This window comes from Leguminivora glycinivorella, chromosome 5 (genome assembly GCF_023078275.1).
Source record: "Leguminivora glycinivorella isolate SPB_JAAS2020 chromosome 5, LegGlyc_1.1, whole genome shotgun sequence".
In the NCBI taxonomy this organism is placed as follows: Eukaryota; Metazoa; Arthropoda; class Insecta; order Lepidoptera; family Tortricidae; genus Leguminivora; species Leguminivora glycinivorella.
The window spans coordinates 6,344,490-6,369,948 of record NC_062975.1 but is presented as its reverse complement, the minus strand read 5'-3'; the positions used below and the strand labels follow the sequence as shown (position 1 = coordinate 6,369,948).

The 25,459-nt window shown below is 39.4% G+C and overlaps 2 protein-coding genes across 2 annotated transcripts; one reads left to right on the top strand and one right to left on the bottom strand.

The window, feature by feature from the left end:
* Positions 1–123: 123 nt before the first annotated feature.
* LOC125226082 (protein transport protein Sec61 subunit alpha) lies at positions 124–15,547 on the bottom strand. The gene is made up of 10 exons (XM_048129933.1): positions 15,388–15,547; positions 15,172–15,239; positions 13,943–14,008; positions 13,214–13,424; positions 11,408–11,569; positions 10,892–10,987; positions 10,397–10,563; positions 9,865–10,005; positions 1,763–2,011; positions 124–533 (listed from the first exon to the last, which is right to left on the bottom strand). The coding sequence occupies exons 1-10, from the start codon at positions 15,392–15,394 to the stop codon at positions 270–272; spliced, it is 1,431 nt and encodes a 476-aa protein (XP_047985890.1). The 5' UTR covers positions 15,395–15,547; the 3' UTR covers positions 124–269.
* Positions 15,548–16,145: 598 nt separating this feature from the next.
* LOC125226152 (pre-rRNA-processing protein TSR1 homolog) lies at positions 16,146–25,168 on the top strand. The gene is given in 14 exon segments (XM_048130049.1): positions 16,146–16,347; positions 16,524–16,794; positions 16,943–17,400; positions 17,403–17,511; positions 17,640–17,808; positions 18,230–18,343; positions 19,390–19,508; positions 20,268–20,423; positions 20,930–21,053; positions 21,770–22,036; positions 22,616–22,705; positions 23,186–23,293; positions 24,095–24,215; positions 24,992–25,168. Coding segments are annotated over 14 exon segments (2,358 nt in total). The 5' UTR covers positions 16,146–16,250; the 3' UTR covers positions 25,147–25,168.
* The last annotated feature ends 291 nt before the right edge of the window (positions 25,169–25,459 follow it).

The following is a 25,459-nucleotide window of genomic DNA, read 5'->3' as shown; positions in this document are numbered from 1 at the left end:
ACTAAGTCTTTTATAATAAATCCAACACGAACTTAAGAGTAAATAATTCTCTTACTACAAAGTCCGAGCGAAGCCCACCAACTAGAAAACGGTAGACGCGGGGCCCGACAAAAACAACGTCTGTACTTCTCGTAATTATTTTATTATAAAGTTCATCTCATATAAATAGCACATAACCCACACACGCGTCGCGCACACGGCGCCGACGGCAACGCTACACTCGCGGAGGTGAGCGCAGCGTTGTCGCCGACGATATTCTAGAAGGTAGTTTAGAAGAGGAGCGTGCTCATGCCGCCCATCTCGGCCTGCTCCTTGACGAAGATCTCGAAGTACTGGTAGATGATGGTGACGGCGAGCAGGATGCCGGTGCCGGAGCCGATGGCGCCGAGGAAGTCGGCCAGCACCGACAGCGCGCCGATGCAGAGCCCGCCGAACGCCGCCGCCGTCGGGATGTAGCGGTTCAGCTCGTGGATCATGGAGTTGTCGCGGTGCCCGCGCATCACCATCTGCTGCTCCTTCAGCTGCTTGGCCACCTGCGCGAGAGAAAAGCACCGATAAGATCAGAACTTTCTGATGTTTGTGTTGTCGTCGTTTTAGTTTTAGTAGCTTAGTTTATTAAGCCTGGGACCCTCCCAGTGAAAATCAGCGTCTCGACTTGCCGAGGCGATACGCTGAGTGGGATCCCATTCAGCATCTAGTTTGGGCTGTATGAGTATGTATTTGCCCAATCTGATGTTAATTAAAGTATATTCTATTCTAACATAATTGCATTGAATAAAGATGTTTCTGCAGGATAAGTAAAAAATAAAGGTCCATTAGGATTGTAATTAGAACAACTGATATTGTGAAAACAATGGCAAGATCGTATCAGATGAAAGCGTAATCAAGTTAATGTAAGACTTGTAGTTTTTAATTTCATTGTTTACTTTCAACACATTTCAAAATCGTAAGCGTAAAGGTAGATAAAGAATTAAAAGTTAATATCGATAACACGCAGAGCTTAGCCAAGATGGCAAAGCGAACAAAATTGTTGTAATCGTATTTCTATTATTGTGATAAGAGATAGAGTCTGGCTAATGAAAGTTGAACCCTGTATTTTTTTAGAACAGCAACTCTGGATGTCATATCATCGATTGTCATCTGTCAGTGTGACTGTCACTAACGAATTTCGGTAAAAGATAACAGCGAAATCATAAAAATTAGTAAAGAAAGTGCTGTAAATAAATTAGAAATAATAAAAAAGAAACCATGTTATCAATGTGTTGCCAGCTCCATTTTTTTTTGAAATTGCCACGTTTTTTCGGGCTCAACTTTCATTAGCCAGACTCTATTTCCATTTTGGTTTTAAACCCTTCATGTGGTAGGAAAATTATATTGGTTAGCGATATTAGGCGGCAGCCGTCGGAAATATGTCATTTAAAATTCGTGCAAAATATAGGCAGAACCAGTCGTGAACCTGGCGATTATGAAATGCGTTTCAATATTGATAGATGTGATTAGACTTTAAAGTCAACAGTAGGGGCACAGTAAAGAGGACTATCGTACAGTATGGCCACTCCAGCTCCCCGCTGAAAGTGCCGCCCACCCCCTCTCGGTTACCTCACAGTTACCGCATGTCAAAAACGCGAAACAGTCGACCTGTGATATGTCACTCATACAAGCATAGTACGCGTTCACCTACACGAGCGTAGACTGTGTGCTAGGAACGCGCCTCTTTCATATATTTGATCGCCAGTGTCCGAGGTGTGGGAGGGGTACTCACGTCCTTGGCCGAGGAGCCGGAGACGTCGATCCAGGTCTTGGAGAAGAAGGCGCAGGAGCCCAGCATGAAGATGATGTAGAGCACGGCGTGCAGCGGGTCGTGCGCGATGTGCGCGAGCGACTCGGGCGGGCTGAAGTAGTAGCACAGCCCGCCCACCGGGTACGCGCGCGCCGGGCCGCCGCCGCCCACGTCCGCCCACACGCCCAGCAGGTTCACGAGGAAGTTGCCGCTGAACTTCACGGCCAACATCTGGAGGAGGACGGTTACTTAATTTTATTCATCCATACTAATATTATAAATGGGAACGTGTGTGTCTTTCTTTGTCCGTCTTTTATGGCAAAACGGAGCGACGAATTGACGTGATTTTTAAGAGCGCTATGACAAAAAAAGGCGATATATTGTAAAATGCACAATATTTATCGACAAAATTGTACACTTTACTCATACTAAAAGACAGTGAAAGTACTTGTTTCAGTTAGAACATCTTATTAACTGTCGGTTAAATAAAAAACATATGAAAAAAAAAGCTTTTTCAATTAGTAATGATTGTTTTTCTGATGCTCGTTTAGGAAAAACCGCGTGAAGCACAAAATTCGGAGCTCTTATTATGTACAATTTGATAAGATCACTCTCATAAATGAGGTAAATTTAAGTTCCAAATATCTTGTACTTAAGGCCCATTAAACAATATTTATCATTTAATCCTTTGAAATTGAGAAATTGAAAGTAAAACGAACTCAATTTTGTCTTGAAAATACATCGAAACAAGTGATCATTTCTCCGAAAATCTACATGTTATCGAAGTTATTTTAGTATATAAATAATCTGCACAATGTGCTTAAACTGCTGTTATCCATTTGTCGTTATAATATTTTATCATGATTTTTTGCCAATTTTTTGAAAACTAGCCTTCCTGTCGCTATTTTACCGGCGACGGACGCCTGCGATTTCAGTGCCGCGCCGGAGCTCGAGCAGGTAAGACGTATGTCGCTTTGGTCTCCGAGTTTTCATCGCAAACGTCGAGAATATTTATTGTTGTGTGGGTCGGACGCCTTGTTTCTACACGGGCTATCCTCGCATTGTGTGTGTGTAAACAGCGACCAACGATTTTGATCCTAGATCCGTAAATATTTGCTTTTGTAATACTTTGTTATGTTTGAATGTTAAAGTATTACAACGTTGTGATGATAAAAATGTGAAAATTACAATACGGTCAAGATGATAAGACACATCAAGATGGTACTCGGGATCTGATGATGGAGCCAGAAGGTGGTCACCAGTACCAGTGAACCATGTAAGTAAACGACTTCGTGTTTAGGCTCGTTGGGTTCGTCTCAACAAGACCTTTGACAAGAGGTGGTACTCAGGGTCTGATGATGGAGCCAGATGGTGGTCACCAGTACCAATGAACCATATAATTAAACCCAGAGATGGGGAAATCGTAATCGATTCCGGATTACACGATTACTTGATTTTACTTTGTAATCTGACACTACTGGGTGTCAGATTACTTGTAATGTAATCAAGTGAAACGGTAAATTACCATTACATGTAAAGGAATCACTAATCATCTATACAATCATTACTATTACCAATAACTCGGAATCATAGTCGATTCAAAATAACTGAAATTATTGACTTGATTACTTTCAGATTACGAATATGTAGTACCTCAGATTGCCGACTGTCACTTTGACACAAAAGTCATCATGGGTGTCGTAAAATAGGTTTTAGGGGGTGCTGATTCCAAAATTAATGACCAATGTGGAATCTGACATTGCTGACTGTCACTTTGACACAAAAGTCGTCATGGGTGTCGTAAAATAGGTTTTAGGGGTGCTGATTCCAAAATTAATGACCAATGTTCAATCTGACATTGCTGACTGTCACTCTGACACAAAAGTCGTCATGGGTGTCGTAAAATAGGTTTTAGGGGTGCTGATTACAAAATGAATGACCAATTTGGAATCTGACAGTGCTGACTGTCACTTTGACACAAAAGTCGTCATGGGTGTCGTAAAATAGGTTTTAGGGGGTGCTGATTCCAAAATTAATGACCAATGTGGAATCTGACATTGCTGACTGTCACTTTGACACAAAAGTCGTCATGGGTGTCGTAAAATAGGTTTTAGGAGGTGCTGATTCCAAAATTAATGACCAATGTTCAATCTGACATTGCTGACTGTCACTCTGACACAAAAGTCGTCATGGGTGTCGTAAAATAGGTTTTAGGGGGTGCTGATTCCAAAATTAATGACGAATTTGGAATCTGACAGTGCTGACAGTCACTTTGACACAAAAGTCGTCATGGGTGTCGTAAAATAGGTTTTAGGGGGTGCTGATTCCAAAATTAATGACCAATGTGGAATCTGACATTGCTGACTGTCACTTTGACACAAAAGTCGTCATGGGCGTCGTAAAATAGGTTTTAGGAGGTGCTGATTCCAAAATTAATGACCAATGTTCAATCTGACATTGCTGACTGTCACTCTGACACAAAAGTCGTCATGGGTGTCGTAAAATAGGTTTTAGGGGGTGCTGATTCCAAAATTAATGACCAATTTGGAATCTGACATTGCTGACTGTCACTTTGACACAAAAGTCGTCATGGGTGTCGTAAAATAGGTTTTAGGGGGTGCTCATTCCAAAATTAATGACCAATGTGGAATCTGACATTGCTGACTGTCACTTTGACACAAAAGTCGTCATGGGTGTCGTAAAATAGGTTTTAGGGGGTGCTGATTCCAAAATTAGTGACCAATTTGGAATCTGACATTGCTGACTGTCACTTTGACACAAAAGTCGTCATGGGTGTCGTCAAATAGGTTTCCGGAGGTGTTTGAAAACTAATGACCAATTTGGAATCTGACACTGTTGACTGTCACTTTGACACAAAAGTGATCATGGGTGTCTTCAAATAGGTTTTCATGGGTACTGATCTCAATATTAATGATCAATTTGGAATCTGACATTGCTGACTGTCACTTTGACATAAAAGTCGTTATGGGTGTCGTCAAATAGGTTTCCAGGGGTACTGTGCAATGTCAGGTTCCAAATTAGTGTTGAGTTCCTCACTCGTGAGGCACCTCATTTGTACCACTCATATTGTTAATTTGTCGCAGTACTTCACACGGCAAAAATGTATTGCATCACACTTCAACTCACCGCACCTCATTTTACTCGCTTGTGACAGTCGCAACACAAACACCTCACGCCGCACAAAGCATTCACGTACTTCAAATGTCACAAAAACGTCAAAACTCATCATCCACACGCGCGCCTCGCGGCCCTCAAATATTCGCTCGCAACAGTAGCAACACAAACACCTCATTCCTCACAGATCATGCACATACTTCAAATGTCACAAAACGTCAAAAACTCATCATCCACTCGCGCGCCTCGCGGCAGACGCGGCCCTCAAACTCCGTCGCGAGAGTCGACACCTCAAATGAAGTGATCAACCACACGTTCAGTTATCGAACTACAGACCTTATGGCCGGGACAAAAGGTCCACCGATAAAATAAAATGTATCGTTTGACTCGTTTGTACCGGAAAGACAGAAGAGGCACTGTGACAACAACACTTCAAAAATCCTTTCAAAGTGAAACAGATAGTTACGTTTACCATAAGAGGGAGTGAGACAGACACATGCGGGCTTCAAATTTGCCTCACCAAAAATACGTTACACATGACTCGAAAGAAAACAATCTTATGCGCCGCAAGTTTTCATACATTTTACGCCTTTTTGATCCCAGGATAGTTAACTTGCTCGCAAAAATCGCGCGAAAAATCAGACGATTTCGCGTGAACCACATCTTTTGTCTCTGTCGCATTTGTGAAGTCATGAATAAATGCAGCTGAGATGCAAAATGTTGTTTTTCGCGGCAGGTCTTCATTTTTGAATTTTTTGATAGCTATTATTGTGCTAACACATTGACCAGTATAACGTGATCTACCGCAGCAATAGAGTTTGTATGGCTATTGTTATGTGTAATCAGGGAGCTCTCTTAGACTGGACGTTGAAATGGTAACTCAAGTGTTTTGAATATTCGGAATACCAACACAGAGGGCCAACCACTGAGAAGATGCGTTTACGAAGCTTGCTTAAAAACAATTACAAGATTACTGACCGAAATATAATATAAATTATGTGAAGCATGGTAGTTTAATTAAGTATTTAATCAGTAATAGAAAGAATAATTCATTTCTTAATTCAATAGAATGATAAATAAATCCGACACGAAACGTAATTCACAGGCGGTTGACGTTGACAGTAATGACAGTTTACAGAAGAAAAGTTAGTTTGTACGTACTTAGTTGCATTAGCAATATTTGCATAAAGTTTAGTTTTGTCCTACAGTGATAATACTAATAAATGAGCCAAAATGTAATAATGGTGACAACTTTTACACAATCAAATATACCTGTGATTCTGCCTTAGTGTCATTTGTGTGCAAAAAAATAGTGAAACTGAACTGAAAAGACTTACCGGCGTCGCGAATGTTGATGGTGTTTTTAATTACTATCATATTGCTTTTAAAACACATGGAGTGGTAGGTTTGTTATTTTTATGTAAAAGTGGTACTAATTATAAAACAATACGAACTTTAGTTTGTTTTAAAACATGCAGTTTTATGGTAACTATGCTAATCAAAGTATGTTATTATTAAGCTGTTAATAATATGAAACCACTGTAATTTGTAGCAGTAATTTAAATGGAACAAACTGTAAATAATATTATTCAATGGCAAAATTAGACCCAGTTCCATAAAAACATCAAATTAAGTTGTTATGCAGGCCTCTATGACAGTCCTTGAAATATTTTTTAATTTTATCTATTTTCTCTTGTTAAATGTTCAAGTACTCATTATGACTAATGAAATTTAGTATGTATAAAGGATATTTACCTAGTACACAACTACACATACTAGTTTTTGTTGCCGATGGATTTTGTCAAACAGCCGATGCTAGAAATTATATATATATACAGATCAGTACCTCACCTCATTTGAAGTAAGACATTGTAACACCTCATTTTTGGAAATGAGGTACTCATACAAACTCATTTGAAATTGATGTCCTACCCATCACTATTCCAAATCGGTCATAACTTTTTAAATCATTTCATTAATTTTGGAATCAGTACCCCCTAAAAACTATTTGACTACACCCATGATTCCTTTTGTGTCAAAATGACAATTAGCACTGTGAGATTCCAAAATAGTCGTTAATTTTGGAATCAGCACCCCCGGAAACCTTTTTGACGACACCCATGACGACTTTTGTGTCAAAGTGACAGTCAGCAATGTCAAGATTCCAAATCGGTCATTAATTTTCAAATCAGCACCTCCGGAAACCCGACACCCATGATGACTTTTGTGTCAAAGTGACAGTCAGCTATGTTAGATTCCACATTAGTCATTATTTTTGGAATCAGCACCCCCTAAAACCTATTTTACGACACCCATGATGACTTTTGTGTCAAAGTGGCAGTCAGCAATGTTAGATTCCACATTGGTCATTATTTTTGGAATCAGCACCCCTAAAACCAATTTTACGACACCCATGACGACTTTTGTGTCAAAGTGACAGTCAGCAATGTCAGATTCCACATTGTTCATTAATTTTGGAATCAGCACCCCCGCAAACCTATTTGACGACACCCATGACGACTTTTGTGTCAAAGTGACAGTCAGCAATGTCAGATTCCACATTGGTCATTAATTTTGGAATCAGCACCCCTAAAACCAATTTTACGACACCCATGACGACTTTTGTGTCAAAGTGACAGTCAGCAATGTCAGATTCCACATTGTTCATTAATTTTGGAATCAGCACCCCCTAAAACCTATTTTACGACACCCATGACGACTTTTGTGTCAAAGTGACAGTCAGCAATGTCAGATTCCACATTGTTCATTAATTTTGGAATCAGTACCCCCGCAAACCTATTTGACGACACCCATGACGACTTTTGTGTCAAAGTGACAGTCAGCAATGTCAGATTCCACATTGGTCATTAATTTTGGAATCAGCACCCCCTAAAACCAATTTTACGACACCCATGACGACTTTTGTGTCAAAGTGACAGTCAGCAATGTCAGATTCCACATTGTTCATTAATTTTGGAATCAGCACCCCCGCAAACCTATTTGACGACACCCATGACGACTTTTGTGTCAAAGTGACAGTCAGCAATGTCAGATTCCACATTGGTCATTAATTTTGGAATCAGCACCCCCTAAAACCTATTTTACGACACCCATGATGACTTTTGTGTCAAAGTGACAGTCAGCAATGTCAGATTCCAAATCGGTCATTAATTTTTAAATCAGCACACCCGAAACACCACCTATACTCGTGGTATATGCACTTGAAATGTGAAAGTGAAAATGCTAGAATGACATGTAAACCACGAAGTTGTATAGTCATATTGTTCATTGGTATTGGTGACCACCATCTGGCTCCATCATCAGACCCTGAGCACCACCTTGAAGTAATTAGAATTGTATTTGTCTTATTTTATCATCATATTAATATATACTTTACTCTAATACTTATCATATAACAAAAGCAAATATTTGGGATGGGATCTACTTTTATAATTATTACTTTAATTTTTGAAATAAATTTTAACATAATTGATATTATTTCGCGCTATATTCTCGTATTTTCGTACAAAATAATGTTTATTAGAAACAAAAAGTTTATATCGAGATAGTAGATTGTGGTTGTTATCAAAATTCCATAGAAAGGATCAAGATTGTTTTGTCCATTATTGTAGTGCGAGCGAGTGATAAGACGTGCTAGAAAGGGTCGGCATATTGGGCTCGCGCGGCGGGTAAAATACCTAATTTCGCCCGACGCCGAAATGTTATAACGCTCTTAAGTGGAGATAGTTTTAGAACGAGGGTGCGGTGTGCAGATGACGGGAGGACTTACGGAACTGACTTATTCCGTCTATTGTCCTTTGAGTCGTCGGCAACCCGAACCCTCCTTGGAACTTGTACACTCCTTTTTACTGTGTATTTAACACAGCAAAAGGGAATGTACAAGTTTCTAATGGGATGGCAACGCGCAAGTGACACTCTTTGAGTTACAGGCGTCCATAGGTTACGGTGACCGCTTTCCATCAGGCGGGCCGTACGTTTGTTTGCCACCGACGTAGTATTAAAAAAAAAGTTGGAAGGATGGAGAGTGACATAGGCTATTTTTTGTATCTTTCTAACGCGAGCGAAGCCGCGGGTAAAAGCTAGTAGAGGAATAAGTAAGGGAAGAGTTGTAACTCCATACATCAGTAAATGCGAGCTATTTGTATAGGCATCGTTATAGTGACATCTAGCGACAATCTCAACCATATTTCTGAACATAAAACTAGAAATTGAACGCGTTTTGACTTTTGAGTAGATTAATAGTACTAGTCAGAAATAACGGTTATTAAATGACTACGTTACATACATAATACGCAAATATTCCGACTGCTTCTATTTTATTTTAATTTTTTGCGGAACCATGTTGAACTCGATGTTCGAGTTCGAAACACGAATCAAGTTTATTGTTAACTAGTGATCGTCCTAGGGATATGTATACCAATGGATTAAGGATGAAAAACTGGTATACCTTCGGAGGTGTGAGAGGCGTAAACATATAAAAAAAAAGTTATAGTCAGTAGACGGTCTTCCCACACTGACCTTACGTCGTTTTCCAGACTTTCGAACGGCGAATTCGTAAAATAAAATAAACTATTCTTTTCTGAATTTATAAAAAGGTTTATCATTTTTTAAATTGATCAGGAGAAACAATTACATAACAATAACATGTCGGTTGCACCAAACCGTCTGTTAGGGCCACTTGCACCACCCGCTTAACTCAAGGTTAGTGGGCTGTCAACTGTAAAATTCCATATAAAATGGTCCAATGGCTCCATTTTCGGTGGTGCAGTGACCTTACCGAATTTAGGGTTCGCAATTTTTTTTGTATGGGTATTTTTATAGACTTCTGCTGCGTGACGTTGCAGCGTTGATGTGTCAGTTAACAGCTGTGGTAAATGCAATCGACCCTAAATCTTTATAAAAAATGATAAGTAATTCAAAGTAATCACCTGAGAGATAACGTAGAGGTTAGAGACGAGCGCAGACTGCAGAATGATAGGAATGTTGGAAGTGTAGAACAGCTTGATTGGGTACGAGGAGTACTGGCCGCGGTAGCGCGCAGACTTGATCGGTAGGTCCACGCGGAAGCCCTGCGAACAAAAAATACGGGTCAATACATGATGCTTGGCAGTCTATGGCTATGTACAGTCGACTACAAAGATGCAATTATGGAGGCAATTAAAGAGAACCCACACTAGGTCTCACAGATACTAATCAATGAAGGGCATATTAATAGATTATGACAGTTGTTTTCACAGCAACCGCTGTAGTCACACTAGTTACGGACTACAAGTGTCGCCAAACCAGAAGCATTTTCAAAAAATGTACGCGATTTGACAAAGACAGCAAGCGGTCATAGTGTTGGCACCTGGTGTGATCGGTCTCTGACTTGCAAACTGGTTGATTTGTCAACTTACTACTGTTTTCGTTTTACTGTATCTGTAGATAGGAAGAAATATCTACTAATCTGGTAGTACTAACCTGGAAGTATATGACTATGGCGAAGACCAGCACGGTGGCGAGCAGGTTCATGAGGTTGGGCAGGTTCTGGCGGTAGAAGGCCTCGCGCAGCGCGCGCACCTTGTCCGGCCGCGTGGCCAGCAGGTGGAACAGCGCGATCACGGCGCCCTCGAACTCGGTGCCGCGACCTGGAACCGAACACGGTCAGAAAATCCGTTTGTAGAAAAAAAAGTGACGTAATATATGGATGAGCCTTATTTGGAAAATTTAGGTGACGAGCTGACGAGACAGACCAGAATTCTTGAACAAATTCAGAATTCAGTAGAATTATAGTGATTCTGGTCCTACTGCCACTAATTTGTCTTTTAAAAGCAGAGAATTCTTGAACAAATTCAGAATTCAGTAGAATTATAGTGATTCTGGTCCTACTGCCACTAATTTGTCTCTTAAAAGCAGGTTAAGATATTTATGAAAAGAAACCAAACATTGAGAATTTAAATAATGCTTTTTACTAACCAGTGTTGACGGTAGCAGGTGAGAAGGCCTTCCAGACGATGGTTTCGCAGATGTTGGTGGCGATGAAGAGAGAAATACCGGATCCGAGACCATATCCTGCAGATAAAAAAAACGTTAGTATGATAAACCTGAAAGGTCATTCAACTGCATATTCTTAGACAAGTCTTAACTTCTTGCGCCTTTTAAGAGGTAGTAGCTACAAATCATAATTAGAAGTAGTAGATAGTTTCTTATCATCCAGCTGTTCTCCACGAACAGCTGGATGATGATAAGCAGACACACGCCGGCGTCGATTTCACGGGGTCAAAATACAACGCGGAGACACTGAAAAGGCCGGCCTTTACACACTATAGACCACGCACCTTTCTGTAGAAGCACATCCAGAAGCAGCACAATAAGACCGGCCACGAACAACTGGATAATGAGCGAACACACTCAGGCGCTGATTCCACTGGGCTTAAAATATAACGCGGAAACACTGAAAAGGCTGGCCTTTACACAATATAGACCACTCACCTTTCTGTAGAAGCTCGTCCAGAAGCAGCACAATAAGACCGGCCACGAACAGCTGGATGATGATGAGCAGACACACGCCGGCGCCAATCTCGCTGGGCTCGCCGTACATGCCGGTCATCACGTACACGATGGCTTGGCCCACCGTGATCACCATGCCGAATACTGGGGAATAGACAATTTTGTTTGATTTTGCGGATCAGAGTGTGCAGCTTGGCAAAAAATAATAGAACTAATTTTTTTTATCATTGCAACGCGTACTTTTCCCATATAAAAGTGACTCAATAGTTGCCACGTGGCGCCCCTATTATATCCTACTCTTTTTACCAGGCTGAGAATCAAACTACCCAGCACATAATCGAACGATGCCCTAAGAGACGCTTCCAAGGCAGCCCGGTGGATCTCTATACCAATTTGACACCTGACGCGATCGGTTGGTTGCGTAACCTGGATGTCGACTTATAATATTAATTGTCTGCAAATATACGCCATACGCTTAAATAAATACCAGGTTGTTCATAGTCAACGTCACTCATCTCTATTGGTGCAATAGAGAGTAGCTACGATACGCTAAGAAAAGCGATGACCTTGACTATGTACCTACTTGATTACATTCTAGTTTCTGTAATTTAACAAACTGAGTGGCGTAACTTTAAACTTGATTAAATCCGTTCTAACTTCTTAGGAAGTATCTACCCTACTGTTAATAGAAAAATCTGCCAGTTGGACTTATCTAAGCTTTAAGTAACAAAGGTTTTAATTTTTTTTTTTTGTATTTGGTAGAATTGGTAGTGTACAAGTACATACTAGTCTAGTTTATTCGTCAAGGACACATTATTATAGTTTTGCATTATTACTTGCTTGTTTTGGCTAGTTAGACCAATTAACATATAACATAAAACCTAATTAGGTAATAAAGTAAATGTAGAAATAAAATCTCTTTTTATAAAGTAGGTACTAGCTTTTGCCCGCGGCTTCGCTCGCGTTAGAAAGAGACAAAAAGTAGCCTATGTCACTCTTCATACCTTCAACTATCTCCACCTAAAAAATCACGTCAATTCGTCGCTGCGTTTTGCCGTGAAAGACGGACAAACAAACAGACACACACTTTCCCATTAATAATATTAGTATGGATTAAAGCTAGCAATTTCAATTGAAATCAAAGAGTCCTTAACAATTTATAAGTGTACTTTCATTCATGGTGGAGATTTGGAGATTTGAAGTTATTTATTTGTATTGTGTAAATATAAATTGGCAAATCACCAGAGTTCAATGAAATTGGCATTTTGCCTGTACTATTCTGTTTCCTGCAAGTAATTTCACTTCTAATACTTAGAACTGTCATTATTCAAATCTGACGACCGGTCTGGCTTAGTTGGTAGTGACCCTGCCTGCTAAGCCTCGGTCCCGGGTTCGAATCCCGGTAAGGGCATTTATTTGTGTGATGAGCACAGATATTTGTTCCTGAGTCATGGATGTTTTCTATGTATATAAGTATGTATTTATCTATTTAAGTATGTATATCGTCGCTTAGCACCCATAGTACAAGCTTTGCTTAGTTTGGGTTTGAAAGTTGATCTGCCTAGGTGTGAAAAGTATTTATTTATTATTTATAAATGCCTGATTTCTTATGATCCGTAAAAGGTTGTTTCAATGTGTAATGCAAAAATATTTTTATTGAATTATTGATTTTGGTATTCATGTGCCAAATTTTTATTTAGATTAGATGACAGCAGAAAACATGATAACAAAGAAAACTATAATTGATAAGCTTCTGATATCAAATCTAGGTTGAACAATATCACTTACATTTCTGGGCACCGTTGAAAAGTGCTCTGTCCTTAGGAGTGTCACCAACTTCGATGATCTTTGCACCGGCGAGCAGTTGCATGATAAGACCAGACGTGACGATGGGGGAGATGCCGAGTTCCATGAGGGTGCCTCTGTTGGACGCCAGGATCACACGGATCCAGTAGAAGGGATCCGCGCTGTCTGACGACATGATGCCGAATAGGGGGATCTAGAAAGAAGGGAATTACTAAATACAGATGCTATCTTATAATATTTAATGTAATTATTTCTTGCGAAGAGTTGAACATTTCATTAAAATGTATGCTACTGAATATTCAAATGTAAAAAGCTAGAATCTGTGGTGGAAACTTAGTATCTCTCATGAAAATGCAAATTTGATGTTGGCTATTCGACAACTATTTTTGTGTACATAATGACCCTATGCCCTATGTTTTTATATTCAGACTGTAACATATGTGTGTAGGTATGGTTGTTCATAATTTAACATTTATCTTATGCTTAATATCTACAATAAGTATTTTATATATTCCATGTTGTGTAATTAAATACAGGGCAATATGGTATAGTGTGTATCTAATTAGAATGTGGTGGTCAATTAGAACAACTAATTAGGGTTTTTCTACTTAGATTAGAATGATCAATATTTTAAATCTTGATAACAGTAAACTGAAATAAGGAAAATGCTTATCATTACAAGAGAAGCATATGGAATTAATATTGGCTTACCTGACAGCATACTAAGAAAATAAACAGTGTGATTGCCGTCCATAGTACTTTCTCCCGGAATTGGATCTGGAAATAACACAAGTTCAGTTAGAAATAACCTATAGAGGTTATAGAACTGTATGTATAGCCATTTACAGTTATACTTTTTGGGGCAGAATGCGGTCAGAGTGTAGCAAAGGGTGGCCCATATATAGGACTTAGAAAAATTTTAATTTTTTTTTTGCTCGTTTTTACTACTTTTTTGATCAGAACATTAAAGAATATGTAAAAATAAGCATCTTTTACTGGAACTTTTTTTCTCTAAATTGAGAAATGGCCGAAATATAGCGACACAAAGTTTTATAAATTTCAACACTTAAAAAATTTTCACACTAAGCGGTGTCATTATAACACCTATTTTTGATGAATGAAACATATAGAACACATCAAAATAAGCATCTTTTACTGGAACTTTTTTTCTCTAAATTGAGAAATGGCCGAAATATAGCGACACAAAGTTTTATAAATTTCAACACTTAGAAAATTTTCACGCTGAACGGTGTCATTATAACACCTATTTTGGATGAATGAAATATATATGTCACCGCAAGATTGTAAAAACCGTTAGATTATAATTTTACTAGTCAGATTGTAATCTATCGGAAAATTGTCAATAGAACCCGATAGTAAATTCCGTGACAGGGTCGACGAAGCCCCCGCTGCGCGGGGGCTTCTATTCTGGGTGGTTATGCGCTTCGCGCATTTTGGAAGAAACCTAACCAACCTAACCTAACCTTACTCTGGGGCCCCGTTACAAAATTTGAAACTATTTTGGTTAACATGCATATTTTAACGTCTTCTAGACGATAGCATCATAAAATATAAGTGTCATAATGACACCACATACATCAAATTTTTTCTAAGTCCTGCGCCCTTCATACTGTGATAACTTCGTAATGGTGGCTCGTAGAAAAAAGTTTATTTGAAATAATATGGTTTTTTCGACATATAAAATATGATTACAATGGAAAATAAATAAAAAAAATTTTGGTCAAAATTTTTCTAAGTCCCAGGTACGGCCACCCTTTCCTACACCCCAACCCAGAATGCACGCCACGAATACGGTACTTTCACTTTCGTAAAGACAGAACTATACATAATTACGACTTATATTTCGCATCAATGGATTAATTAATTGAGAAAGTAAATTAAAAAGCTAGGAATTACTCAGATATAAATGATTAACTTACCTTTCTCTCCGGTTTTGCGATTTCCGGTAATATACTGCAAAACGGCTTTATGACTTCGAGGAATTTGACTGAAAACGAGAAAAAACACAATATGTTACACGTTTATCACATAACTTGCCTTTAAAATGCACACTTTAATCCGATATGAAGATAATACGTGTCGGTAGATCAGAATAAAACCACAGGATAATTTAAAGAAATATGAACGATACTCACTTCCCATTTTGAATTATTGAGATTTAACTATCCTAACTATAATATTAACCGGTAAATTCGACTAAAACCATTCAACTTTTGTTCATTAGTAACACTCCAACTGGACTTCCGTGAAAATGAGCGTGCGCAACGCCGCCAGCGAGCCGTCTACAAATGACACGTCCACAACGTCACGTCACGTGACCTGTGATGTTGGCGTGCGTAATGTTGCCCTAACAATGAAAATAAAAGGGCTGTTTTGATTGCTACAAAATGCACATTAATGCATGTTTTCTTTCAATACCGTTGTAATTCGAGATAATCTTACCATTAAAACTAGTGAAAGTAGTAGTTGTGCTTGTAACTCATATCCTTGCCTACTAATTCAACTATTCTATAGTGAATGATTACTCGATTTTTTCCAAATCGCTTACTTTTAATTTAATGGAAAAATATGTGGCGTTTCTAACTGTATGTCAAATAGCGTGAAGTCTCAGGGGTCCTATCGTGATACAAGAATTACGAAAAAGGCTGCCTTTTTTCTTTTTTACTCCTATGCTAAAGTTAGCCTGACAGAGAGAGACAAGCAGTTTGCTAACATCCTTGTTTGCGTTTGCGGTAGACCCCCTAGAGCTGTCTAAGTAAACGTTTTAACCTTACCATACTGAAAGGATATTACATGGTTTTAATAACATATGACGATTTAACATGTGACTTGGATAGAAAAGATAATTTCGTCTGACAGCTGTTGCTAAATGTCACTGTCAATGTCACTATTAATGTCAATCGTGATGTCAATTTCCTGAACTCCGCAAGTTTCGCCATGTGCTGTTATTAGTAAATAATTGTAATATCTGAAGATTACTGCTGAAATAACGGCAAAAATGCAACAAGCGCATCGTTCAGGAACTCTGAAGCAGAGTAACAAGGTTCACAAGTCTCGCCACCGCTCAAAGCGTGGAATTGCCGCTGCTGTTAAAGGTTAGGTCGCATGTATACACTTTTCATATTACTTTTGTATAAAATTCTGCATCAAAAATGGTTTATTCGCGTGTGATTAGTTCACAGGCAATTGTGTACATTGCTTTAAGTTCCGAATTATCATAGTATACTTAATGAAACTCTGTATATAATAACATACTTTCTGTTATTTTTAGGCAAAGTAAATGCGAAGGAATTCGTGCGCCGTAACCGTCATATCCTTAAAAAGGATGAGCGTCGTCACCAAGCCCTTCAGCTACGTAGAAACAAGCGCGAAGAAGTGTTGTCCAGAAAGCGTGCCTTGGGAGGTACTAGGAACCCCCCATTTTTGGTGTGCGTTGTTCCTTTGAATGCTCAACTTGACGTTCAATCAGCGCTTGCGATATTGAGGACGTGTTCTGAAGGAGCTGTGGTCTCACAGTCTGAAAATGGCATCCTGCATATTGGGTAAACATTCAGAATATTAAAGAAAAAAAGAAAAATATCAAAAACTTGTCAAGACATGTAAATTGTCAAAAATAAATGTTCCTTTGTTACTTGTTATCTTCATTATGAGGACGCCAACTTTGCAGTTAATTATGTTTATTGTTTACAGCTTGCCAAATTTCAAGCAGCGCTTCTCCTTTATATGCCCAGAAACTGACAATGAGTTTGCCCTCCTTGATACTCTTAAAGTAGCAGACACAGTTCTGTATGTCAGCTCGGCTTTAGACAAACCTGTGGATGAGTGGGGTGAGAAAGTTCTAGCCCTCTCCATGGCACAAGGCATGCCCACCCCTGTGGTAGTAGCCATGGATATCGAAGGAGTTAATCCAAAGAAACGCACAACAGAAAAACAAAATGTGCAAAAGTTAATATCCAAATGGTTGCCAGAAGAAAAAGTTATGCAGTTAGATAAAAGTTCGGATGGTTTGAATGTGTTACGTAGGATTGGTAACCAGAAACGTAACATATTGCATCACAGAGAGAAGAGACCGTACATGCTTGCTGAGTTTTATGAATATGTGCCAGATGCAGAGGGTGACAGTGGTACTTTGAGAGTCAGCGGGTATTTAAAGGAATGCCCTTGGATGTGAATGGTTTAGTTCATGTTACTGGCTTGGGAGACTTTCAAATGTCAAGAATAGATGGACATGACGATCCTCACCCTCTTATTTTGGGCAAGTAAGTATCTAGAACTATTTTATTTTAATTGAATCGGAGTTGTTTATTAATTTTTTCAATTTCATGATGAATGAACATCAAAGTGTCTTCCTCATGAAATTACAGAAGTTCATGTCATTATTCAACAGAGAAAATGCCAAACCTGACTCAATGGATGCAGAAGTGGTGAAGGTATCGGTGTTGCAAGTGGCTGATCCAGCCAAACAGGAGAGCCTGGACTCTGAGAATGTGCCAGACCCCATGGATGCTGAGCAGACCTGGCCTACCGAGGAGGAGATAGCACAAGCTAACGCAGAAGTATGTTGACTTTATGGCCTATATCATGTAGAATAATTTTTACTAGGTATATCAAGGAATAATGTTTTTGTAGTACCTTTTGGAGGTTTTTGTACATTCTCCAGTCTAGCTGCCCAGAAGTCTTTAAGATAGTCTGTTTGACTCTTTTTTGTATGTTCAGGAACAGATCTGCTCCATATGGTTTCAATTTAAGCATTTATTTACTAATAAAGAAATTTTTAACAAGCACATACGAAAATTATGAAATATTAATATTGTATGAATGGTCAAAGATAGCATGAACCAGGAAAACTATATTGTCTCTTTCATTTGTGTGTTATTACTAGCGTGAAACAAAGCCAATATCATTCTCCATCTATATTTGAAATTCACAGACATTTTTGGGCCAGACTACATTTTAAAGATAATTTTTGACTTGCAGACAAAAACAAAGAAAGTGAAAAAAGTTCCCAAGGGCTGGTCGAGCTACCAGGCGGCGTGGATCGTGGAGTCCGATGCGGAGGGCGAGGGCTCCGACGAGGATGATGGCAGCGAGGTAATATATTTTTCATCAGCATCACACTCCCACAGTAAATGTGCAGTTGCACACAGGTGGAGCGGGAGTCATAGAAAAATCCACAAAATAGAAGAAACAAGTTTATCTAATGTATTTTGGCCGAGCGTGATAGATTTTGTACTGAAGTTGTCACTATACTGTGATTTTAAATATGTCTCAGGCCCTTGAGTGTTCATAATTTTTATGTTGTTGCAAGTAAACAACGAGGCATTTTTAATGTTTTTGTTGACTTCAACTTACAAAAATTGACGCCCGAAAGCTGCAAACTGCGATTAAAGATGGACAACTCAGTGGATTTTAGACATGCTAAGTAGATACGTTTGCTTGATCTATGGTATATATGACATCTTTGGAAAAATCGTTCTTCCTAGGGTGTTATGAAGTTTCTAGTACAGTATATAACTTTTTTTATACTGCAAGTGTAATGAAAAACATTGTGTAACACGGGGTGCAAGGATATTGCAAAGTCGAGTCTTTAGATCTTAATAAATTTAATTAACCTACGAGAGTAGGTAGGCAGTTATATTAAATTATGACAACAGTGGTTTTATAAAAAAATAAAGTTTTAATGCAGACAACACGTACATTTGTATGATTTGTACACCCATATCAATACAATTTAGAATTTTTAACCAAAAGGAATACTTAATATTTATAAATCTTGTTTTGTATTTTGTAGTTTCACAGTGCCTTGGAATGTATATGTAATTTCAAATGTAATGCTGTGTTACTTTTTGATTAAATAAATAAAGTTTGAGAAATATACAACATTGATAAAAAATATGTTAAACTAGCTTTTTCCCGCGGCTTCGCCCTACTAAAAGTAATCTTATTAAAACTTTGAACTTTAGACCCCCTTAGGATGTGAATTTTGAAAAATCCTTTCTTAGTGCTTCTTTACACCTTATAATGAACCTACGTGCCTAATTTGGAGTCTCTAGGACCAGCGGTTGCGGCTGTGTGTTGATATGTCAGTCAGTCAGTCAGTTTCTTCTTTTATATATTTAGAAGATTCGATTTAACAGGAAGAAGACGAGGACGAGGAATTCATGTCGTGTGAAGAGTCTAGCTCGGAGAAGGAAGAAGACGCAGATAACGACTTCGAGTCTGTCACCGAGTCTGAGATGGGACCTACTGATGACAGGTAACAGTGATGCAATATTTGAGTATCAAAATTGTTTTACTCAACAAAATCCGTCCCATTGCGTCATTTATCGCGGTGCGTTTTCACATTATCCGATCCGACATCGGATGTCGGACCGATATCGCATATATTTACACCGCCATCTTACATTTTGTCCTTTGAAATCCTTCCTACTTCCGATATCCGATAGGATAATGTGAAAACGGCCTAACCAGGGGGCCTCGTAAAGTGTAGTGTATCTTACCCACAACAAATTTAGGTCTTGCCCCGCCACTGTGGGTATATGTATATAATGTACCTTTAAGTAAGTCACTGGGGTTTCATAATATCAATTTGCATGAGTCTCGACTTACTTTACTTCCAACTCTTCGCACATAATTAAACGAGATGATCAGATGATAGACTGTTTGGTTATGACATATTTTTGATACCAAATTATTTACCTGTTTTACTATGTAAGGTTGTAAGAGCCATCTGTTGTACGTGTATTTATGTTTAAATTGAACCATGCATTTATGAGAATAGAATCCTGAACTTGGCGAGTTTTTCAACACACGAGAAGTAAAATAGGTACATTTGCACCCGTGGGTGGTGTAACACAAAACTTTTCCCCTCACTAGAGCGAACAAAAAACGTGTTTACTCGTATCACTGCTTCAAGTAGTTCCACAGATGGTAAATGATCTTCATCACTACATTCACCCAGTTTTATCAATTTTAAAGTAGAATTTATTTATAACTAAACTGACTTTATGCACAGATACGACGCCACAATAGACGCTGAGGAGGAGCATGAGCTGCTGAAAAGACTAGCTGCCGCCAGACAGGACGCGCAGTTCCCGGATGAAGTCGACACGCCTCAACACGTACCGGCTCGTGAGCGCTTCCTGCGCTACCGCGGACTAGAGTCCTTCAGGTCAGTGCTCAATCTCTCATAGCGCACTGCGCAACTGCCTTAATGTATTGGTTTTTATTTGGTTTACGGCAGATAAATGCGCCGTTTAACCGCGAATGTAAGTGCACACGCTTAGGTGGTCCACACAGAACGAGCAGCGTTGCTAGGCAATTTTCACGCGCAGCTAATGGCCCATGTAGACATGCCTCGGCCGAGACAGCGCGCGAGCACGGTATTTAGCCCTAAAAGTCGGCTCTCACCAGAATGGCAGCGGCCGGCAGCGACGCAGCGAGCACTTTTATTGTAAAATAATATTGAACGTTATCTACATATTAAAAAGACCAGTATCAGTATCACTTGACTAACTCAAACAGGTCGCGCGGCGTATTTTAGACAAAAAATTGTAACTATTCTATATTTTTTTTCGATCTGTTTTGCTACCTAAATTAACATCATGTTTTTATAGATGTAGTGTAGGTACCTGTTCCTTAAAACTAAACAATGAAATGTGTTGTTTATGGCCACAGATCATCTCCATGGGACCCGAAAGAGAACTTGCCGTCGGACTACGCTCGCATCTTCCAGTTTGAGAACTACGACCGCACGCGTCGCCGCCTCTATAAGGAGAAGGAGGACAGCCTCGTCAACACGGTAAGAATATTTCTTCATGCGAACTTTAAAGAACTGAATTAGAAGACAATTCGTCGATTACCGCGATAGTTACTCATGAAATAAAACTATGGAAACGGATTATATCGCGTATAATGAATTTACAATTCATCCCGGCGTTTCGACCACTTCACAGCATTCGTGGTCAACGGGTGACTGAGGAAAAAATTACAATGTGCAAAAGCTACCCACAAGAAATATTATGAACCATGACTATAAATAATATAGATTTTTAGGGCAGGTTCACACACTGTTAATAAAGCTAGTTATAGTTTTGAAGAACTGTATCATCAGAGGCCTTAGGACGCAACGAATTTGAAAACGAAGAAATTAATTTGTTTTCCTCTTAGGAAGTTACTACACCAATCGAGCGACGTCAACAATATCGAAACAGTTGAAGTCGATCAATAGTTTTTATCTGGACAAATCGATCGATTGGTGTGGTCTTAGTGGAAGTGAAAAGTAAAGTACATAGTATACATCTACTCGAAAGAAGTCTCTTGGACTAAAATTTAACCATTGAATCATTCCTTGATTCGCTTCTAGGGAATCCGAGCGGTATTAATAGGTGTTTAATAGGTACCTACTTCAAGACACAAGACAATCAAGAGGTGGGTTCGGAATTTAGGTGGCACGGATCGCAGCTAACTTTGAACTGTCTAACCATTTAACTAAAATCAGTTTGTTTGTTTTTACAGTACGGAATCTACGCAACCATCCACATATCAAACGTTCGCCAGGACCTGTGGAATTCCTTCCACTCAGCTAACAAAAACGCACCACTCTCAGTCTTCGGACTTCTACCACATGAACACAAGATGTCGCTCATGAATGTGGTACTGAAGAGAACTGGCGCCAGCGAAGACCCTATCAAGAGCAAGGAGCGACTGATCTTCCAAGTGGGATATAGGAGGTTCATAGTTAACCCGATATTCAGTCAGCATACCAATGGCAGTAAACACAAGGTGGGTTTATTTAATAGCGCTATCTCTGTCACTTCTCGACCTTTTTCCACTTCGACAATTTTACCTCAATAAAAAAAAATCTATATTACAATCAAAAAATATAAATACTCGTTTATATCGATGCGATCTCCCAACTATAAAACACGTTTAGTATTTCTGATCAGTAGAAAGTGGAATGCCCTGCCTGAGTTCTCTTTAAAGCAAGAGTAAATAGGTATCTCATATTATGACCGCATCATCACTTACCATCACGTGTGAGTCAAACGCTACCTATCCTCGATATGGCAAGAGTCGCCTCGATAGGAAATTGCCTCGCGAAGATGGAGGCATGCCTTGCCCGAAGCATTGTAGCCACGAGTACCTACTTTGTACGAGGGCTTCGCGAGGCATATTCCTTACGAGCCGCCTCTTTCTTTGCAAACTGGGACCCATTTCTCAAAACTGAAAGTTACAAGTTACAAGCGGAAGTCTCTTTCCAACTTGTCATATTAGACGTTGACAACCACTCGTAAATTGTAACTTGTAGCTGCGAGAAATGGGCCCGGTTGCAGGATAAAATTATTACATTAATTGTTCCAGTATGAAAGATTCTTCCAACCGGGCTCAACTTGCGTTGCCACATTCTACGCGCCCATACAGTTCAGCCCGTCTTCAGTGCTCTGTTTCAAGGTAAGCATATCTTTAATGGACCCATATTTATCATTTACCTCTTGATTTCTCTCATTTCATGGCTTTCCATTTGAGAAGGATAGTTATGATTTATGTGCAGTACTAAGGTTTTTTTTTCTGAATTTCTGTTGGAATAATAATAAGCCTTTGCATCTGTGACAGATGATTTAAGCTGCATCCTTAAGAAACTTGCGTTCGTGGCTGTATAGCTGTAATTCGAGAGTCTTCTCCCCTCGTCCGCAGTTGGAATATCCATGATATATTTCGAATGGGTTCCACTTTATCGCTTGAGACGGACGGAAAGACGAAATTTGCTAGTATCTTTATACAAAAATAACTTGTCAAGCATTGTTTTTTTTATACTACGTTGGTGGCAAACAAGCATACGACAATATACGACAAGATTTATGACAAGAGATAAACTGGAAACTTTTCTTTAAAAATGTTTCATGTTTTTTAAAGATTGAATTATGTTTTTAGGAAAAAAGGAATACAAAGCTGCAGCTAGTTGCTTCAGGGGTACTGCTGTCCTGCAACCCTGACAGACTGACTGTCAAGAGAATTGTACTGTCCGGTCATCCTTACAAGGTATGTAATGGACCCCAGCACCGCTATGGCTGCTAGTCCAGCTATGGGGTGCTGGGGTATTAAAATCCCTTATTAAATTTTAATTTTTAATGCAACTGATAATTCAATCACATTACTGCGATTAATTGAACGCTTTGCTTCCGTCAACATGTGTCCTACACGCCAATACCTCTACTAGTAAATAACGAAAATAAACCTTATCCTGTCAGCAGGACAATTGCTTTGACAGCTTCCGCCACAGCAACTTTAAAGCTAGGAACATATTACGCCGACGTCCAAGGACAATAAGTGTGCACAGTCTTAAAACATCCAGCGCGCCAGATGACGTCCGGACGTCTGTGCGCTCAAGGTCACGTCCACGACCTACGTCCGGTAGTTTGCACGGTTCAGTGTATATTCATTGTCTAGATCGCCGACCGCAGACGCGCGACCGCGGATGTCCGCGTAATATGTTTCTAGCTTAAGCGTTGCTGGCGTCGCGGGCACGACAGCACACTACGCCTTTAGGCCGTTGTTGGCGGTCTAAGGGATAATATAATAATTATAATTTTATGTCAGATGTCGATTTCGCTGCGCCTATTTGAATAGTTTGCGCCATGATTGTATATGTCGCCGCGAGAACTACCCGTCCTTATGTCATTAATACAGTTAGAAGAAGACATGTCATCTATCTCGCGGCGACATACTCTCGCGGCAATCATGTGCTAGGCCTACTGTTTGTCTATAACTCTCGCGCTTGCTGACCTTGACCTAAATAAGCATAATATTCATGATAAAATATTAATTATATTTTTATTTCAGGTGAACAAACGATCGGCGGTGATCAGGTTCATGTTCTTCAATAGAGAGGACGTGATATATTTCAAGCCGTGTAAGCTACGTACGAAGTACGGGCGCACTGGACACATTAAGGAACCTCTAGGTATGTTGAAACAAGTACCCTCTGTTTAGGTTCTAATTTTTATTGTTTCACCTTGAACCCCCCCAAACGTGGGTCTAAATTTGCCAGCCAAAATAGCCAGGTCCACAAAGAGCGAGGCAATAGGCTACTTGACCCTTTTTTAACGTCTGTCTTATATGATTATAAAGTACTGTCTAATTAACCGAAATAAAATATTGCCATATTTTATTGACTTAAAAAAACAGCAAAAAATATTTTTAAAATATACTTTTACGTAATCAGGCGAAAACATCACAGTCATGTTAATCTATAGATTGTCTGTGAACCAGGTCATTCTATTCGAAAACAACATTTTCTGACTTTGATGTATGAGGCATAAAGTTCGAATTCGATGACGTCACTACATCGTTGACAGCGTTTTCGGTGGTCAAAAGAAATAAAAAATTACACACATTTTTAATCGAAAACACGTAGTCGTCATACACTTAATACCCAAAATCTATAAATATTGTTTTTTTATGACAAATACTACTGAAGAAAATCATTTATCGTGCCAAATTCGTTATGAGTCTAGTAGCCTATTCCTTCACGCGGCAAAAGTTCTGTATAAACGTGCCACGGTCCAGGCAATACGTGCGTTTTGCTGATAACCTGCCTCAGGCGAGGGACGTCTGGATTTGTCTCAGCACATTGCCTCGCTCTATGTGGACTCGGCTACTGGTATTGAAGGGTAAAGGGTTGTTGGTAAAGTTACTGAATATCTATCTGCATCAGTATTTTATAATATCTATTTCCAGGTACCCACGGACACATGAAATGCGTGTTCGACGGCCAGCTCAAATCACAGGACACGGTGCTGCTTCACCTCTACAAGCGGATGTTCCCCAAATGGAACTACGAGGATTGCATCGTCACGGATAGGGACACAGCCACTGATGCCATGGAAGGATAGACAAATAAATGTAGAAATCAAAGTGTTTTTTCATTGTCAGTTAAGAGCTAAAAACCGATATTTTTTACCTTACTGAAAGTTTCACTGTCCAGTGCCTCCACACGTGTCATGGCAAGTCTTATTACACGCCGAAAGGTTTATTACAATGCGGAAACCATTACGCTTTAACACATTCACTGCCACTCGACCGGTACTCTGTTCTAGGCGCCTTTTGCTATTATACATATCGACTACAGTTACAACCATAGCCAGCTGGCGAAAACCGTTTTTATACCGGTTGATTCACAAGAGCTGGTACGAATGGACATTCCAA

Coding starts and splice junctions, on each gene's coding strand:
- LOC125226082 (XM_048129933.1), bottom strand. Junction 14,009..15,171: donor TCGCAAAACCGGAGAGAAAG/GTAAGTTAATCA, acceptor TGTTATTTCCAG/ATCCAATTCCGGGAGAAAGT. Junction 2,012..9,864: donor ACCTCTACGTTATCTCTCAG/GTGATTACTTTG, acceptor GTCCTCCTCCAG/ATGTTGGCCGTGAAGTTCAG.